General features: G+C 34.4%; 2 protein-coding genes across 8 annotated transcripts; both read left to right on the top strand.

The window, feature by feature from the left end:
- Window positions 1-2,160: 2,160 nt before the first annotated feature.
- Window positions 2,161-11,847, top strand: LOC102628968 (pentatricopeptide repeat-containing protein At3g18110, chloroplastic). Of its 7 annotated transcripts, none has more exons than XM_006491747.4 (7): window positions 2,168-5,897; window positions 6,018-6,218; window positions 7,073-7,163; window positions 9,228-9,932; window positions 10,149-10,290; window positions 10,509-10,770; window positions 11,186-11,847. In XM_006491747.4, the coding sequence occupies exons 1-4, from the start codon at window positions 2,338-2,340 to the stop codon at window positions 9,753-9,755; spliced, it is 4,380 nt and encodes a 1,459-aa protein (XP_006491810.1). In that variant the 5' UTR covers window positions 2,168-2,337; the 3' UTR covers window positions 9,756-9,932; window positions 10,149-10,290; window positions 10,509-10,770; window positions 11,186-11,847. The 7 variants fall into 7 exon arrangements, with proteins under 7 accessions (XP_006491812.1, XP_006491810.1, XP_052299144.1 ...); XM_052443184.1 differs by having other exon boundaries at window positions 11,119-11,847; XM_052443183.1 differs by having other exon boundaries at window positions 11,106-11,847.
- Window positions 11,848-14,740: 2,893 nt separating this feature from the next.
- LOC102628698 (uncharacterized) lies at window positions 14,741-17,421 on the top strand. The gene is made up of 4 exons (XM_006491743.4): window positions 14,741-15,036; window positions 15,147-15,179; window positions 15,315-15,485; window positions 17,003-17,421. Exons 1-4 carry the CDS (start codon window positions 14,818-14,820, stop codon window positions 17,213-17,215), a joined length of 636 nt encoding a protein of 211 aa, XP_006491806.1. The 5' UTR covers window positions 14,741-14,817; the 3' UTR covers window positions 17,216-17,421.
- Window positions 17,422-19,545: the final 2,124 nt, after the last annotated feature.

Raw genomic sequence — 19,545 nt, 5'->3', positions numbered from 1 at the left:
TGGTGTTGATCAAGTTTACTGGGCAGCTTCTTCACAAGGAAACTTCACAGTTAAATCAGCATATGACCTTTTGGATCACTCTCATGTGCAGTAAAAGGCCACTTACTGGAGGTTAGCATGGTCATGGAAGGGCCCGCAGAGTATCAAGATTTTTATTTGGCTGGTGCTTCACAATAGGTTGAAGACTTGGGTAGAGCTAGCAGCACGACACTTGAACATTGATCCATCTTGTGAGAGGTGTGGTGCTGATTTGGAGAATACGATTCATGTACTCTGTGACTGTCCTTATTCGAGAGCGGTTTGGCTACGGCTTATTCGAGGAAACAATCAGCATCATTTCTTCGAGTCTAGCCTTGCAGACTGGATGTCCGAGAACTTGCAGTCCCATAGCACCTCCCTAGGTAATAAACTTTGGTGAGTCATCTTTGGCGTTGCTATTTGGCGGCTTTGGTTTTGACGAAATCGGTTTATTTTCACCGAGGATTATTGGGAGAGCAATAATATAGCAATGGATATAAAAGTCAGGGCAGCTGAAATTCAAAGATGTAATTCTTTCCTTATTGTCGCTGGCAAGAACCGTATTAAAAAGTGGATTCGTTGGATTGCTCCTACTTGGCCTTGGGTTAAGTTAAATACTGACGGTGCAAAGAAGTCTTCAGGCCATGCAGGAGCTGGTGGTCTAATTCGTGACTACAGAGGAGTTTGGCAGACAGGATATAATGCTAACTTAGGCGCTTGTTCAGTAACATCTGCTGAACTTTGGGGTTTATTTCATGGGTTATCTATAGCTTGGCTATATGGTTTTCGTAGGGTGATAGTGGAAGTGGACAGCAAGTGTGTCTTGCAGTTAGTCTCTACTTCAAGCTCCATCATCAATTAGCATCTTTCTCTAATTCAAGCCATCCAAGAGCTTCTCCGACGTGATTGGTTGATTCAAATGAACCATATCTATCGGGAAACAAGTGCAGCAGCAGATTTCCTTGCTACTTATAGCTTTTCTTTTCCTCTAGGTTTACATTACTTTTAATCTTTTCTTTTAAACATGCTTAGCATATTAAACAATGATGTTTCTGGGGTTGCACACTCCCGTTTAGTGTTACCTTAGCTCTTTTAAGAGCCATTTGTTGATAAAAAATAAAATAAAATTGAACTTTGATATATATATATATATATATATGTGTGTGTGTGTGTGTGTGAGAATTCTTTTGAATTATATGAGACTATTACTTAGATTATAACTCATATTACATAAGATTAATACTGATATATTTAGAATCATACAATTATTGAGATTAGTTTTACATTAAATTTTTATATTAAATCATATACAACATTGTCTAAATTTTAATTTTTTCTAATATTTGAAGGAAGTTTATTCCACTCATATAAAATTATTAAAAGCTCCAAATAACTCTTCAAATAAGATTTTTCAAATAAAATAGTGTTTTTCTTTCTTTAATATTAAAGAGTAACTTCTTCCTCTTTAATTAAGATTATTTTTCATATCCTCATTATTAAATAAGTACTTTTCAAATGAGAAGTGCCATAACTGTTTTTTTTTTTTTTTTGAGGAAAATATTTCATTAAAATAATTTTAACTTGTTTATATTTGAAGAGTACTTTGAAAGAGAGTTTATCTTTTCATTCTCTTATTTACAATATAAATAAGTAAATATGCATTTAGAAAGTAAAATTAGAAAAAAAAATTTATGATACTTTTAACTGATCAACTAAATAAAATTATTTAAAATTTACTATAACAATTTTTTCAATAATACCAGGAGTTCCAATATTTAAAATCTCGATTTATTTGATAGTTTGTGTAATTGCTATGTTATTTGTAACATTAATAACTAATCCATTTGTGATAATTATGTATAAGAAGCTACGAGAGACGGGAGGTAAATGGAGCATTAATATATTTGCTTATTCAAACCATTTTCTTTTTCAATTGTTAAGAATTTTCGAACTGATTTTTGCAGAAAAGATGAGGATTGAGGCAATTCTTGAATTAAACATGCAAGTTGAAACATATGCGTTGAAACATATGTATTGAAACATTTTAAATTAAAAGAAAAAAGGAAAAAATGTTATGAATTTAAAAAGAAAAAAATGGTTGAAGAACGATGAGTCAAGTTTGAGCTTAGAAATATCTCTAATAAAAGGACAGCGTTACACAATTTTATTTCGTTGGACATCTCATTCTCGGCAATTGTGGATCCCTTCTCTACCCCTTTTGTTCTTTCTTCTTCTCTCTCTCCCCGCTGAGAATATAAAATATCTAAAGTCTCCCTTACACTGCATTCACCCAATTTTGTTCTTATAAATAGAAAGAGCATGGTAATGGCGTCATGTAGTTGCAGTGTAGCATTAGTGACATTTTCACCTTCACCTTCACCTTCACCTTCTAAGGTATGCAAAAAAACTTCTGTTTCTTGTGTCTCCAGTTCTACTAGCAATAATACCAGTGCCGAGCAAATCAATAGTAATACTAGTAATACGCATAATTTTAGCTATAGTAGAGCCTCACCATCCGTACGATGGCCTCACCTCAAGCTTAATGAACTTTACCCTCCCCCTCAAACCCAGTTCACCCATGTGGGTTTGCCTTCGGAGCTCAAAAGTGAATCCCAGAATGTTGATTCTGTTGAACCATTCCAATCAAATGATGAAAGTCAAGTAGCTGTAGAGAGAGTTAGTAAGACCAAGGCTAAGAAAATGACTAAATTGGCTCTCAAGAGAGCTAAAGATTGGAGGGAGAGAGTTAAATTTTTGACTGATAAGATTTTGGGACTCAGAGAAAATCAATTTGTTGCAGATGTGTTGGATGAAAGATCTGTGCAGATGACACCAACTGATTATTGCTTTGTTGTTAAATGGGTAGGCCAGGTGAGCTGGCAACGCGCATTGGAGGTCTATGAATGGCTCAATTTGCGCCATTGGTATTCACCCAATGCCCGTATGCTCGCCACGATATTGGCCGTTCTAGGGAAGGCCAATCAGGAGAATTTAGCTGTTGAAACATTCATGCGTGCCGAATCTGCAGTTGATGATACTGTCCAAGTGTATAATGCTATGATGGGCATCTATGCTCGTAATGGTAGATTTCAGAAGGTGCAAGAACTGCTTGATTTAATGCGCAAGAGAGGATGTGAACCTGACCTTGTGAGTTTCAATACTTTGATAAATGCACGATTGAGATCGGGTGCTATGGTGCCCAATTTGGGAGTTGACCTTTTAAATGAGGTTAGGAGGTCAGGGCTTAGACCAGATATAATCACTTATAATACTATTATTAGTGCTTGTTCACGCGAATCAAATTTGGAGGAGGCTATGAAGGTTTATGGTGATTTGGAGGCACATAATTGTCAACCTGATTTATGGACTTATAACGCGATGATATCTGTTTATGGAAGATGTGGACTCTTTGAAAAAGCAGAGCAGCTTTTTAAAGAACTGGAATCCAAAGGGTTTTTTCCCGATGCTGTCACGTATAACTCTTTGTTGTATGCTTTTGCAAGAGAAGGGAATGTGGAGAAGGTGAAAGAGATTTCTGAAAATATGCTGAAAATGGGGTTTGGTAAAGATGAAATGACATATAATACTATAATCCACATGTATGGGAAGCAGGGGCAGCATGATGTGGCATTGCAGCTGTACAGGGACATGAAATTGTCAGGTAGAAATCCTGATGTTGTTACGTACACTGTACTGATTGATTCACTTGGGAAAGCAAATAAGATATCAGAGGCTGCCAATGTGATGTCAGAGATGTTGGATGCAAGTGTTAAACCTACTTTGCGGACTTATAGTGCTTTAATTTGTGGGTACGCCAAGGCCGGGAAGCGACTGGAGGCTGAAAAAACATTTGAGTGCATGCGAAGATCTGGGATTAGACCTGATCATCTAGCATATTCGGTTATGTTGGATATCTTTCTCAGGTTCAATGAGACGAACAAGGCAATGATGTTGTATCAAGAAATGGTTAGTAATGGTTTCACCCTGGATCAGGCCCTTTACGAGATCATGATTGGAGTCCTTGGAAGAGAAAACAAAGGGGAAGAGATTAGAAAAGTGGTCAGGGATATGAAAGAACTGTCTGGTATAAACATGCAAGAAATTTCATCTATTCTTGTCAAGGGTGAATGTTACGACCATGCTGCTGAGATTTTAAGATTGGCCATCCGTAATGGCATTGAACTGGACCATGAGAAGTTACTATCTATTTTGAGCTCGTATAATGTGTCTGGCAGGCACTTAGAAGCATGTGAGTTGATTGAATTCGTGAAACAACATGCTTCAGAATCAACTCCACCATTAACTCAAGCTTTCATCATCATGCTTTGCAAGGCTCAGAAACTGGATGCTGCTTTGGAAGAATACAGTAACGCTTGGGGATTTGGTTTTTTCTGTAAGAGTAAAACAATGTATGAGTCCTTAATTCACTCCTGTGAATATAATGAACGCTTTGCTGAAGCTTCTCAGTTGTTTTCTGACATGAGATTCTATAATATCGAACCCTCTGAAGATCTCTACCGAAGTATGGTAGTTGCATACTGTAAGATGGACTTCCCAGAGACAGCACATTTTGTTGCTGATCAGGCCGAAAAGAAAGGAATTCCTTTTGAAGATCTTTCTATTTATGTCGATATAATTGATGCATATGGGAGACTGAAACTATGGCAAAAAGCTGAAAGTTTGGTGGGGTGCTTACGACAAAGATGTGCACCTGTTGATAGAAAGGTCTGGAATGCTTTAATAAAGGCGTATGCTGCAAGTGGCTGCTATGAGCGAGCTAGGGCTGTTTTTAACACGATGATGAGAGATGGTCCTTCCCCAACTGTAGATTCCATCAATGGTCTCTTGCAAGCTCTGATTGTTGATGGGAGATTGAATGAACTTTATGTGGTGATCCAGGAGTTGCAAGATATGGATTTTAAGATTAGCAAAAGTTCCATTCTTTTGATGCTTGATGCTTTTGCACGATCTGGAAATATATTTGAGGTGAAGAAAATATACCATGGAATGAAGGCTGCGGGCTATTTTCCTACCATGTATCTTTACAGAGTTATGATTGGATTGTTCTGCAAAGGAAAGCGAGTGAGGGATGTTGAAGCCATGGTTTCTGAGATGAAAGAAGCGGGATTTAAGCCTGATCTTTCTATATGGAATTCTATGCTCAAGCTGTACACAGGAATTGAGGATTTTAAGAAAACTATTCAAGTTTACCAGGAGATTCAAGAAGCTGACCTGCAACCAGATGAGGACACTTTCAATACTTTAATTATAATGTACTGCAGGGATTGTAGGCCAGAAGAAGGATTATCGTTGATGCAGGAAATGAGAAAGTTGGGCTTAGAACCTAAATTGGATACCTACAAAAGCCTGATTTCAGCTTTTGGTAAGCAGCAGCAGCTGGAACAAGCAGAGGAACTTTTCGAAGAGCTGAGATCCAAAAGGTGTAAATTGGATCGGTCTTTTTATCACACGATGATGAAAATTTATAGAAATTCTGGTTATCATTCAAAATCTGAAAATCTATTAAATATGATGAAAGAGTCCGGAGTGGAACCCACCATTGCCACAATGCACTTGCTGATGGTCTCTTATAGCAGCTCTGGACAGCCACAAGAAGCTGAAAAAGTTCTTAGCAATTTAAAGGGAACAAGTTTAAATCTCAGTACACTACCATATAGTTCAGTTATTGCTGCATATCTCAGAAATGGAGATTCTGCTGTTGGAATTCAAAAGCTCATAGAAATGAAGGAAGAGGGTATCGAGCCAGACCACAGAATATGGACTTGCTTTGTCAGGGCTGCAAGTTTATCCCAGTGTAGTAGTGAAGCTATTATCCTCCTCAATGCAATCCGAGATGCTGGCTTTGATCTTCCAATCAGGTACTTGGTTACTTTCAGAGTGAGTCCATGATCTCCTGGACATATGCTTTTGGGTTTTCTTTCTTTATGTTTTCAGTTTGTCCTTTGAATAAGTAATCGTTTGTGATTTTTGTTTCTTAGGCTTCTGACAGAAAAGTCTGAGACACTGGTTGCAGAGGTAGACCATTGTCTAGAAAAACTAAAACCCATGGAAGACAATGCCGCTTTTAACTTTGTCAATGCTTTGGAGGACCTATTGTGGGCATTTGAACTGCGAGCCACTGCCTCATGGGTTTTCCAATTGGCTATCAAAATGGGCATATATCACCATGATGTCTTCAGGTAGGTTTGAGTGGTTTCAGGTTTAAACGATTTGTGCTGTTCTCCATCAAGCTGAAAAATTAACTAATTAACTAATACTAAAAAAGAAGAGATTAGAACTTTTTCTTCACCAAGATATGTTAAGGCATAAGGGCAGTTTGTGAGTTATCAATTGTGTTGTAAAGGCTAAAAGGATCATTTAATGATAATATGCACATAGATAGACCTAAGATGTACTACTAACTTGTAGTGTGTCCTGCATCAGCAAAGCTTGTTAAAAATAGTAAACAAAAAAGAGAGGTTTGAAGGACGCTTGCCATTATTTTACGAACATCAATTTTTTTACCTAAATTTGTTGGATTAATATAATTTAAATGGCACTTGCTGTTGTTTTACAAACATTACTTGTCATTTTTCAAAAATGAAAATGCCAAAAGCTTGTCTGGTTAGCTTTTTTATGAATTGTTCTACTGTTTTATGAATACATGTGAGAAACTACAAATAGTTGTTCTCTAAGAAATACTGGGTAATTGTTATTTAGTTTATTTTTTTATTAAATTATATTAATCAAACAAACTTAGGTAAAAAATTTAGCAATATACATATTGAACAATGCAATTTATTGAAAAATAACTTTAGCAATTAATTCTCCAAAAGGTATATTTACTGGATAATTTTCAGATATTGTTGTCAAGGCACACTACCATTTGGAAAACAATACCAGACGTGCCTTGAGGGGTTGATGGCTATTTTGTAACTCATTGACACTGTACTGTTCAAGCCTGTGAACAGTAGTGCATCATGTTGAAGATCAGACAATAGTTCTCCCGTACTTTATGTTTTTGGGTTTATACCTTGAAGTCTTTGTGCTGCAGGGTAGCTGACAAGGATTGGGGGGCTGATTTTAGGAAACTGTCAGGTGGTGCGGCTCTTGTCGGTCTTACCCTTTGGCTAGATCATATGCAGGTGAGTTTGTTTTCTATTTTACTCTCCTCTTGATTTGCATTTATTATGAAGATGTCCTGTCAGAAATTGAAAATTTCTTCGGCAAAACTTCACTGTCTTGTTTGTATTTGTGGGTGGACAGTAGTACTAACTACAATTATTGACTGTTGTTTATGTTGTTTATTGCTATAAACATTTTACAGTATTTTGATCTCCATAAACCTTGAGCTGTTGCCCAGTTTGTAGGACGTTTGCAGCTTGAGCGGTTCTTAACATCAGTGTACTAATTTCAGTGTATTTGATAGTGTTGATTTGTGTCTCCCATTGGCTGGTAAAAAGGAGTCACTTGGCTTATAAGAAGCATAGGTCCGCACAATAGGCTAGTCTTTTGGGTTAAATACCTAGACATACTAGGCTCAGCTTCCCCAGCAATTGGTATTAAAGCCAAAAACTAATAGCTAGAATGTGGTGGATTGGTATTAAAGCCAAACACTAATAGCTAGAATGTGGTGGAACAAGTCAAGTGTGTCAGATGAAGGGCTGGGGCTGGTATATTCTCTCCACCACAGGTGGTTTTGCCGGTTGTTGGTTGAGTTGTGTGCCACATTAGCTAGTAAAGAGGAATCACTTGGACTTATACTGGTCCCTCTACCCAACAAGCTTGTCTTTTGAGTTGGATACCCAGATGATTTAGGGCTGGTTCCCTCAACAGATATTGTTTCTGTAAATGACTTCCAAGTCTCATATTACTTGAGCATCTGGGACTACTGAATTGCAACAAAAGCACACGTTTGGCTGCCATGCCAAAAATACCAGAGCTTCTTCCATGTGACTAAATCCAATCTTTTCTTTTTCCTATGATTGCTCACTTATTTCTTAATAAATATAAATATGTAAGTGTTAGTTATTTATGTGCTATAGTTATTTAGAGACAGCAACATAAGATCTAGATCGAAGTTTAATCGGAATCTTGTCTGTTCATGTTTGATTTTATGTAGAAAAAGAATTACTAATTCAAATTTGACCCAAAACATCAAAAATATGCATCAAAAACCAGAGAAATATGATAAAGATTGAAAAACATACCGTAGTCTCCAGATAAGAAACAAGAAACATGATGACAATAAAACCTTCACCCGTACTAGTAACTGAGTACAACTACTAAAATATAGCTATGACTCACATTACTTCAACTCATAAACTTGGTTAACTATAACTCATTATTTCAACTCGTAAAGATGACTTGGTCAACTGCAACTCATAAAGATGACTCAGTCTACACAAACCCTTGACTCAGTTATAACACAAATGTTTTGTCAGTGAACTAAGCCACTCAAATAAACAAGCATGATAGAATGAAAAGTGGAGCCTTTGGCAACAAAATCCATTACTTCATTTAGATTATAATTCAAAACATATTTTTCATTGTACGTATTTATTGGTTGGTTGTTGGATGCCCTTTTGGAATTTGTGGAGTGAAATAGATATGGCACCAATCAATCAGTGAGAAAGCAAGCTTCACTCTCAATCATATCCAATTTTAGATCTCTATTCACTAATTTCCAAATTCTTTAATTCATATCTCAAATGTCAAATCCTTCACACCTGCTGAAGGAACAAAAAGAGGGTTATGTTTATATCTTGGCTGTTCCTTGCCTTTGGAATTAGCATGAAGATATAGCTGATGCCTGGGGAATTAAGGATTTTTCAGTTTGAACTGATAAAATTTGAAAGAATACTCTTAAGTCACAGCTTATTATCATTTGGATTTTGAACTGATGGCTGCATATGAGTCTTGGCCAAGTGGAGGTGAGCCAGAGGACACAATTCCAGTGTTACTATACTAGCCTCTTAAAGAGACTTTCCCTGAGCAAAATCAATGGGGCCATCTAATCCCTGGTATCTGTCATGCAGCATCAAAATCTCAGATGTTTTATTTGTGTTATGTAATATTCTGGTTTTAGAAAATTTGAATGTGAGTGCATATAAGGATCTGCTATAAAAGGTCCTCTTTCAGCATCCTTCACTAAGACTTTTTAAATATAATTTTGTTTTTCTAACGTAAAAAATACCTTTCATGGGCAGGATGCATCTTTGCAGGGCTGTCCTGAGTCTCCGAAATCAGTTGTTCTTATAACAGGGACGGCAGAATACAACATGGTTTCCCTAAACAGTACCTTAAAGGCTTGCCTTTGGGAGATGGGATCCCCTTTTCTTCCTTGCAAAACAAGGAGTGGACTTCTTGTAGCCAAAGCTCACTCCCTCAGAATGTGGCTAAAGGACTCCCCATTTTGCTTGGACCTTGAGTTGAAAGATGCTCCATCTCTCCCGGAATCAAACTCAATGCAGCTCATTGGAGGATGTTTCATAAGACGTGGGCTTGTGCCTGCGTTCAAGGACATTACTGAGAGACTTGGAATAGTGAGACCGAAGAAATTTGCTAGGTTAGCTTTACTGCCGGATGACAGAAGGGTCAAGGCTATCCAAGCTGATATTGAAGGGCGGAAAGGAAAATTTGAAAAGATGAAGAAAAGGGTTCAGCTTAAAAGCACAAGAAATATGAAACTTGGAACAAGAAGATATGTTCGAACAGCCTTTACATCAAAGAGATGAGAGTAGATGAAAAAAATTGCAATTAATCTGATCAAGAATGGCAGGAGCACTTGTAGTTTAACTTAGCCTCTTGCCTTCAGAGCATGGTACTGTGTGGCTTGAGTAGCTGCTTATATGTATAGCTGTGTTCTCCACAAAAATGTCACACAGAAACATTTCTTTCAAATATTTCTCCAGGTAATAGTGTGACATTGTCTCAATTCCTTTTATTGCAAGCCATCAATGCATTTTTTTTTCTTTTTTTTTCACGTTTCTTGAGTTTATTAGACCCATAATTTCTTTTTCAGTTTTCTTTCTCGTCATTGTTATTTCCTTTGTTATGGCATCAATTGTACGTTTTCAAGAGCAGCAAAACAACAAGATGCAATTTTCTTTTCATTTTTTTCCCTGCAGTAATCACTGTTGGAACAAAGAAGATGGAACTAGCCTCTTACCTTCAGAGCATGTTACTGTGTGGCTGAGTAGCTGCTTATATGTATAGCTGTGTTCTCCACAAAAATGTTGCACAGACACATTTCTTCCAATATTTCTGCAGGTAATAGTGTGACATTGTCTCAATTCCTTTTATTGCAAGCCATCAATGCATTTTTTTTCTTTTTTCTTTTTTTCACGTTTCTTGAGTTTATAGACCCGTAATTTCTTTTTCAGTTTTCTTTCTCGTCATTGTTATTTCCTTTATTATGGCATCAATTGTACTTTGTCAAGAGCAGCAAAATAACAAGATGCAATTTTCTTTTCATTTTTTCCCTGCAGTAACTGTTGGAACAAAGAAGATGGAACTCTTCTTCTTTCATTGGACCTGAGCAAAAGGTTTCACAATTTCAATGATCTTAAATTCTTCCTTGATTATGGGAGAGAAAAGGTTGCAAATTTCACGCTTCTTCCAGTGTATCGGCTTCATTTCAGAAAACATCAAAAAGTGAAGGTGTTATCCAAAAGCTGTGCCAACATTTTTCCATGGAGTTCCTTTAGTGGAGCACTAGCTTTATGTCGAGCATTGAAGTTCCATTTGGAGGTAGTTTTCTTTGTCTTGCTGTCTTCATGAAATGTAGTTTGCCCATTATGTTTTCACCGATCAAGCCATAATATCTGGAAAAATAAGCTTGTGAACTTGAATATATCTATATTGATCTGGATAAAGTAAATAATTATCTGTTCTTTTTTAACTTGGCTGAAGACTGGCTATGCGCAGATGGATGAATGAGGTTTATTTGTAGGTAAGGTTTTACTATTATGCCTTAGTCGAGAAGGTGCCTCAATGGGATGGTTATCCTTTATAACAAGAATTGATTACACAAAACTTTAAATGCCTTTTCTGTGTCTTTTGCGGTTTGCACATTTATAATGCAGTAAAATGTCCCAGATACTTGGTATAGAATTTGTACACTTGGCTGATACTGGATTGGAATTACTGTAATTTGCTCTTCAAGACAATACTAGCCACCTGGCTTGGAAAAGGCTAAAATGGTGTTTGCTAGAAGTTCGATCAACAATCGACAAGCCGTCCAGCATTCCTGTATAGACACAAATTTCTGTATGTTTGGCATCACTAGGTTGACAATAGCGGATAGCCTGGCTGCTCAAGTAGAAAGATGATGCTGTTTTTTCTTTGGATTACTTGAAACTAAAAGCTATAATTATAAGTGAAAGGGAAATTACCATATTTGAATTACAAGTTTAATTTCACGAGGAGTCGAGGATTGTACAAAACCTCAGTCATCACACAAGGCGGAAAACTTAGGGATTATACCAAAAAACCCAAAAAAAAACAAGACAAGTACCTACATGCCCATTACTCTTGAGAAGCCTACTGTTGAGCTTGTTAATGTTACTCAAGATATGAAGTCCTTCAATGCTTACGACAAGCTTTGTATCAAGCGCATAAATGAGCTTCATATCGGCACCAGGATGAGGAAGGCTGCAGAAGCTGAAAAGGAAGAGAAGAAGTAACAATTCTTTTTTACTTTTTGTTTATGCAACTTTTGGAACATGGGACTTATATTTTTCACTTCATTTTTGAATCTGTTTTCTACAGTTATTGTAAACTGATAGTTTTAGTCTTCAAGTTGTTGGTTGGATTTATGAGCATCAAGATACTTGCTTATGTTTTTTTGGCCTGTCTTGTTTTTAAATCATTTGATGAACGAAGCAGATTCTTGATCCTGGCTACAGCTTTTGCCTAAGAGTTGGTTAATATTTTATCTTGCATTGTCGCAATGCAATGTGTTCTAGCAATACTTCATTTGGAGGGCAGCTAATTGTGGCTGCTCTTTTTCATGAAAATCGGGAACCAACTCCGAAGCCACAAAAGTTAAGATAATAGTAAAGTTACCCCAAATTTTTTTATTAATGATAAATTTACCCTAAAACTTTGTCGGGTGCAAATTATTTTTCTTCCATCAAAAGTCAAAAAAAAAAAAAGGAATGAAAGAGAAAGAAGAAGAAGGGATATTTTTGGAATGTGACTCCATCATTCGTTAATTGAGTTAAGGTTGTGGTTGAACATCAAAAATAGCTTCTGCTTCACGTTGTTGAAAATCAGTGCTTTATGAGCGGTTTCCATGGTGTTTCAACAGAAGCTCGTTGAAGCTTCCAGGTCACTTGGCAATGGTCCGAACCAGGCTTGGGTTTAGCTAAATCCCAACCCGAACTTATGATTAAAATAAAGGATCTTAGTCCTTAAAAAAAGTCCGATACTTCAAATTAAGGGCTAGGCTCAGGCTTTAATTGAGCATATCTATATATATCTATATTTTTTTTTGGTACTCTATTTTTTCATTCTTTATTACTAATATTGTATTACTTTTGTTCTATTTTTATGTTGAATTTGATTATGAAAATTTTATTAAATTATTTTTATTTAGCTTTAACAACAATACAACATGTAACAATCTAGCAAAATTAATAAGTAAATAAATTAAATACAAAATAAAAATAAATATTAGTGGAGCGAGTTGTGAGCATGTACATGGGGTGTGTATGTTTTACTTTCAACTATCAAATTTTTTTCAGTTTAAAGATTAATTTAAGGGTCAAGGTTCTGGTTAGGTTAGGATTTTTAGGTAAGACTAGGGATGGCAATGGGCACCGCCCGCAGCGGGTTTGCCATTACCAAACCCAAACCCGCACAAAATTGAAATTACCAAACCCACCCGCAGCGGGTTTTAACAATTACCAAACCCGCAATGGTATCCGGCGGATTTTTTGCGGGTTTCCGTATTTAAAATCACAAGTGTTTAATATATAAATTTATAATAATAACCTCAAATTCCATATAACATACTCAATTTTATATTTAAACAATGTAAATGAAAAATTAAAATTTCCACATCAATTCAACATAAATTCTCAAATTTAAGTATAAATTACACAAATCTATTTAAAAAACACAAACTAGTATCTAAAAATAATAATTACATTTCATATTATCATTTAAAACAAGCTCCAAGAGAAGATATTCATTTCATTCACCACCATAAGCACCCATCCAACACAATGCCTATAATAATAATTAAAATTAATATTTTCAAATACTAATTCGAAGGGAAATGTCTTTAGTTTTTTTTAGGTTATGACTTTAGAATAGGAGATGGGCCACATACACACATACACAACTTTGAACCTTTGGCTATTTGGTAATTTGATTAATGACATTATTTTCTTTATACATTTATAGATTAAAATTAAATTAAAAATATTTAGAAAAAATATTGCGAGTTTGGTGGATATCCATGCGGGTATCCACCGGATATAAGGTTAATACCAAACCCACCCGCATCCATATGCGGGTTTTAATTTATAATACTAAATCCGCCCGCAACGGGTAAAATTACCCACAACGGGCGGGTTTTGGCGGGTGGGTTTGGACAGGTTTATGAGTTTGCGGGTACAATTGCCATCCCTAGGTAAGACCCTGATCTTTGAATGGAATCCGACCCGATTTTTTTAGCTCAACCCTTTATCCTCTAATTTCGGACCACAGCCCTAAAAAATTATAATCGGTTCAATAGGACCAAGAGTTGGTCGGGCCTTTTTGGCATAGCTGATTGATGAAATGTTTAGTGCCCCGTGAGTGTTCTAGAGACTACTTTCTTTGTAAATTAGCAACCTATAATTTCATGGAATGCATCTTTTAAAAGCTTTTTTTTTTTTTTTGATATATTACAATCTGACCTCTACTGATATTTACAATTATAAATCAATTGAGACTCTCATGAGTAATCTTATTATAGCACAGTCCGAATATCAATACTCACTTAAAATTAGAGGGAAGTTTATCCTCACTATTAATATTGGAGGGAAATCGATCATACCCCAATATAAATAGACAACTAACCCTCATTATACAGGAGAGTTAAGTCCCAACGCTGTGCAAGCGCTGGGACTTGAACTCATGCCCTCAATAGACTATGAGCCCATTGGCCTCAAAAACTCTTTCTACTTGTAAAAAGATCAAATGAACTTGTAAATTTTTGCTTCAAAACTATCAATTACCATTATACTTAAAATTTATAGATAATTTTAAGAAATCTCATTAACTTTGAAAAAAGTAAGTCTTTTTTAAAATTATACTATAAATACTATTCATAGATTTAATAATCCTTGTTAATAAGATAAAAATACCATTTGTAATTTCTAATAAAATAAAATTTACATAATTTAAAATCATGAAAATTTGGCATTACAATATCAACATTCATTCTTTTTTATTAAATAGGAATGAAATTAGATTATCTAGTCCTAACATAACAGACTCTTGCGGATGCCTCGTAGCTGCTGGAGACCCACAAATTTTTTTGCTACCCCTAAAAATTAATTATTTAAATGAAGTTAAAAATCAAATGGAAATGGAAAAGATCACTGATGAAAAACTGACAGCCTAAAGATAAAGAATTTTATTTTACATTACATATAAAACTTCTTTAATAGGTAAATAAAATATATTAAAAAAAAGGTGAAGGCATTTAAGTGATAGACTTAAAATAAAAATGATTTTGATTGATGGAGTGATTATCCAAACTATTCCCTGTGGGGGACTCTGCTGGGCTTGTTGCAGTTACAGATGCTGTTAGGGTCATGGTCATGGTCCTCATGGACACCTCCAAGAACAAGTCCAACACAACCGAGCTTGAGCAGCATCAATAAAAGATCATTTTGTAATTACGATGGAGGATATAGTGTTCAAGTAGATTTGGCTCAACGTTTTCACCACAAACTCAAGTGTTCTATTAACCAGGGAGGAGCAGGTGAAAATTTCCCAGATGACCAACTAAATTTACAGGTATATCGTCAAGATGAACATAAACATTATGTTATTATTACCATTATTGGGTTAAACTTGATTTGATGCAATTTTATTTACTATTTAAATTTGATGGCTTGAATGAGCAGAGAAAGGGATTCTGGAACTGGGATAAATGGAAGGTGAGAGCGCTGTCTCTTTTCGTTTTTTCTGAGTTATGAAATAAATGATGTATGAGTTATGAAATAAATCATGTATGAGTCAATTCATTATTAGTAATTAATTGATATTACTTTCTAACTTCGCGGCTGGACCAGGCTAATTCGGATGAAATGAAGTCCAAGCTTGCAAAGCTTGGACTTGCAGCAGTGTTGGCTTATGGGTTATTTGATGCCGTTACCTATACCTCCTTTTTTGTCCTTGCTTTCCTTGGATATGAGAAGAGCACCGGCAAGAATCCTGCTGCTAATCTTCAAGCTCTTTTTGGGGTAAGAAACTGACAACTGCTGAGGACATTTTTAGTTTAGTGATAAAAACATTTGAAAACAAACTCACCAAGCATTTATAAGTGTGCGATTGAGAGGATATGCAGTGCTAAATCTTGCTGAAATGCTGTTAGTTCCTTTATTTTATAGTCAAATGATTTCCTAGTTAACTTGGTTAATGTTTGCGTTTCAAGGGACTAATTTGAATCCATGCATATGCACACAAACAGCTTTTTCTAATGGATTATTTTGGTGCAAAAATATTTCAATTGTATTTGAGGATCTATTGATGCTGAGAGACATCGCATTGTCATTGCCCTAATGTTATCATGCCACGATTCTTTATATTCATGCAAGGTTCTATTAGTAGTGTAAAGTGTTTTCTAGTTTAGATTAATTTGTTGAATGCTTGCTAATACATGAAGATGGTGTTCATATAGCAGACGAGAGGAGGTCACACACCTTTTTCCCAAGTTACAATTAAACACTAAATAAAATTACTACTGTTGAAAAATCTTTATTTTGGTACAAGTTTAAAAGAGATGGTGCATTATTATCCATGGTGGGCTATGCTTAAAAGCCTCTGACGATTGTTTTCTTTCAAATTTTATTTATTTATTTATTATTATTATTATTATTTTGGTTTGAAAGCAGTAGTGAGCTCTAGCCACTTAGAGAAAGCAGAGTGATAATGAAAAATATGAAATATATACTGACAGAGTAAGTTATGAAGTGTGGGAAGAAATATAAAAACATCTAAAATGTTAATAAATACTAGAACACTTCAGGAAGGCTAAGTGGTTGAGATCCATTTTAAAGCCAAATGGTGCTTCTGATATTGTATGTTATCATCCTGAAACATACAGGATGGAGGAGTGGGCACCGTTCGACATAGTAAAAAGTATTAAATAATTGTTAACTCAGTTCAGATTGTCCTTGTGATGAACAAAGAGAATCATATTAAGCTAAATATTTGAAGCAAGTTACATTGCAGAGACTTGTTTATATTAAAACCAGTGTTGTGCACCCAAGCTTGATAATTGTCATGTCTACTCATAAAGCAGAGTGGGAATATAGAGCATCAAATAATTAAAGAAAATGAATGAGACCCGCTTTCTGCTACCTTCAGACTAGACCCATGTTAGAAAAGCTTTCAGTATTAGATGTGATCTTGGGGGAATGGGGGGAAATGGCTTTGAGTAATCAACCATAAATGTGTGTTGGTGACCATGGACTGATCATTAATCTTGAACAGGAAGTGGTGAATGAAAAAAGCTCATCAAAAGATCATGAGTTTTCGTCATGATTTACTTGGTTTCTGTATCAATCCATCTCTTTCATAGAGGTTTTGTCGACCTCTTATCCACTTAAGTTTTTATAATAAATATTTCTTGATGTTTTCCAAATATATGCAATGAAATTCTTTGTTAATATATATTTTTTTAATTTCCATTTTTGTCTATCCACTTTGTAGCTTTTCTTTATATATTTAGCTAACATTGGTTCTGGAAAATTCCTAGATTGTTATTTTGATGTGGACTGGGAACAACATAACGAGGCCATTTCGAGTGGCTGGAGCAGCAGCACTGGCACCTTTTATCGACAAAGGATTAAAGAAGATCCAGAACCATTTCAAGTTTCCAAATCTTGGGTATGCATTTGCACTTGTTGTTTCAGTAGTGGCTGCTTCATGTTTAATCGTTGTTGGCTTGCTTATCCTATCGAGATGGTGAAAATGAGTTGAGCAATTGTTATGACAATTTGTGATGTCTGCTTGAACTATACATTGTTGAGGCCTCCATGAAATCTTGATGCTATATTGAAGGAGTATCTTGATGTTGTCTTGATGGACTCTGGGAGTCCTAATTGCGTCTTGATGTAATCTTCAAATTGTTGCCTTAAAGTGATGATTTCCAACTGCCTTCGGATTGAAAGCTAAGTCTCCAAATTGCAGTATTCAAGTTACACCGCTAGGCACTAGCTGTGTTATTTTGCTCAACAATGTTGTCTTCCTTTGTTGGCTTTATACACAAATATGCTTGGAACTGATTGATAATTTGCTTACTTTTGGGGTTAGAACAAAACATCACAACTGATCTTGTGAATGTATTTTAGTTTGAATTGGATTTCAGAACTGAAAAACCAAACTTAGATTAATTAGCATTAATTTTTAGTACAATGTTAAAAATGGAAAGGAAAAGTAGTCTCTTTGTTTTCAATTTAATATTATCAAGTACTTAAAAATGGAGATGTCAAAATTAAAATGATTCATGCTATAATGTTTGTATATATCCGTCAAGGACAAAATTAAAACGCTATAGTTTCTATTTATCTGAAATCGATAATATGCATATTGTCCAATTGCTTAGCAAATACTTAAAAAGTGGTGATATGCAAGGAACCTTGATGTACAAAAAGAATTATCCTTTTTTTTTTCCTTTTCAAGCAGTGTCGTGTATTTTCCTTTTTAGAAACTTTTAAAAAAATTATTACAGAGTACCATAATGTGAAATTTATCCAAATATTTTTAGATATGAATCACAAGACAATATTTAATAATATAGAATCATCAATCAAAATGAGCATTATGCTTTTTCAATGTTTTTCATCTACTACATAATTTCTCTTTATGCTATCATTTTTTTCCCAAATTTACATTCAATTTCTTTAAGACAACTACAAGAAATAAAAACTATCCAACAGAAAACAGGTATCACTTGACCCAAAATAATAATAATAATAATAATAATTGCGATGAAACCAAACTCCCAATTCATTAAAAAAAAAAGAAAGAAATTTCTTAAAAGGAAAAACAATTCTGAATTCTTCATGGCAATGTTGACATCTACATTAACAATAAGCTGATATTTGAATCATAATAAAAATAGGAGACTATAATATGTCCGGAGGAGTATAAATTTGTTCAGACTCAACCATGTAGGTCTTATTTAGTATTGAGGTGTTGTACCCATAGTTAATGTTAAAAGAAAAAGATAGTAATTATAAATAAAAGTTGATAGTATATAATAAAAATGACTTTTAGATAATAATTTTTACAAAAATAATAAAGATTTATAATTTTTTTAATCATTCAAGTATATTATTAAATCAACTTAATTTTTAAACTACAACAACTAATTTTGCCCAAACACTTTAATAAAAGCTACAATTATCCATCTTCAATTCCACATAGTGCCTTAGGCTCTGTTTGATACAACTTTTCAAATATAACTTATTTAAGTAGAGTTTTTATAAATAGAGTTTATACCAAAAAAAAAAATTAGTTGTTTGTTTGCTAATAAGAGCTTTTATTAAAAATTTATGAAATTACTTGGCAAGCTTTTTAAAGTTGTGTTATGAAAAGAATAAAATAATATTATCAAATAAATAGATGATATTTTAGATATTTTAATATTTTAAAAAAACTTTTTAACCTCCACTTTCAAAAGCTTGAAATTTGACATTTTACTAGTACAGGCAAAATAGCTTATTTAATCTTCAAAAGCTTTATTAGAAAAATAACTAAACAACAACAAAAATTATTATAAGAACTTATGAGATTAAATAAACACTTATGAATATTAAATAAGTCATACCAAACAGGCACTAATTACATGGGCGTTTGGTACAACACCTTAAACATGAAAATCTATAAATATATCTAAACAAAAGAAGAAAGATGTTCACTATTTCAAATATACAATACCCGAACGGGATGTTTGGTACCACTAATTACACGGGTTGCATTGCTGTAGCCACTTGCTACATTAGCTATATTCGACTCTCAATCGAGTTTAACTAATACGACAACTGCTGCATTTTTTTTTTACTTTATAATAATATTAATAATAAATATAACCTTTTAATTGAATATAATATCATATAATATTAAACTTGTTTTCTTTTATTTTTATATTATAATTATTAATATAAATTAATAAATTTGTTATTTCTTATTCAATAATATTGCATTATATTTTAATTTTTAGTTATATTAAAAATAAAACTAAACAATATATTATTCAATTATATTTTAATAATTAATATCAATACCAGTATAATA

The sequence above is a fragment of the Citrus sinensis genome, chromosome 6 (genome assembly GCF_022201045.2).
Source record: "Citrus sinensis cultivar Valencia sweet orange chromosome 6, DVS_A1.0, whole genome shotgun sequence".
Lineage (NCBI taxonomy): Eukaryota > Viridiplantae > Streptophyta > Magnoliopsida > Sapindales > Rutaceae > Citrus > Citrus sinensis.
The sequence above is the reverse complement of the archived record's forward strand: the minus strand, read 5'-3'. Positions and strand labels throughout refer to the sequence as shown.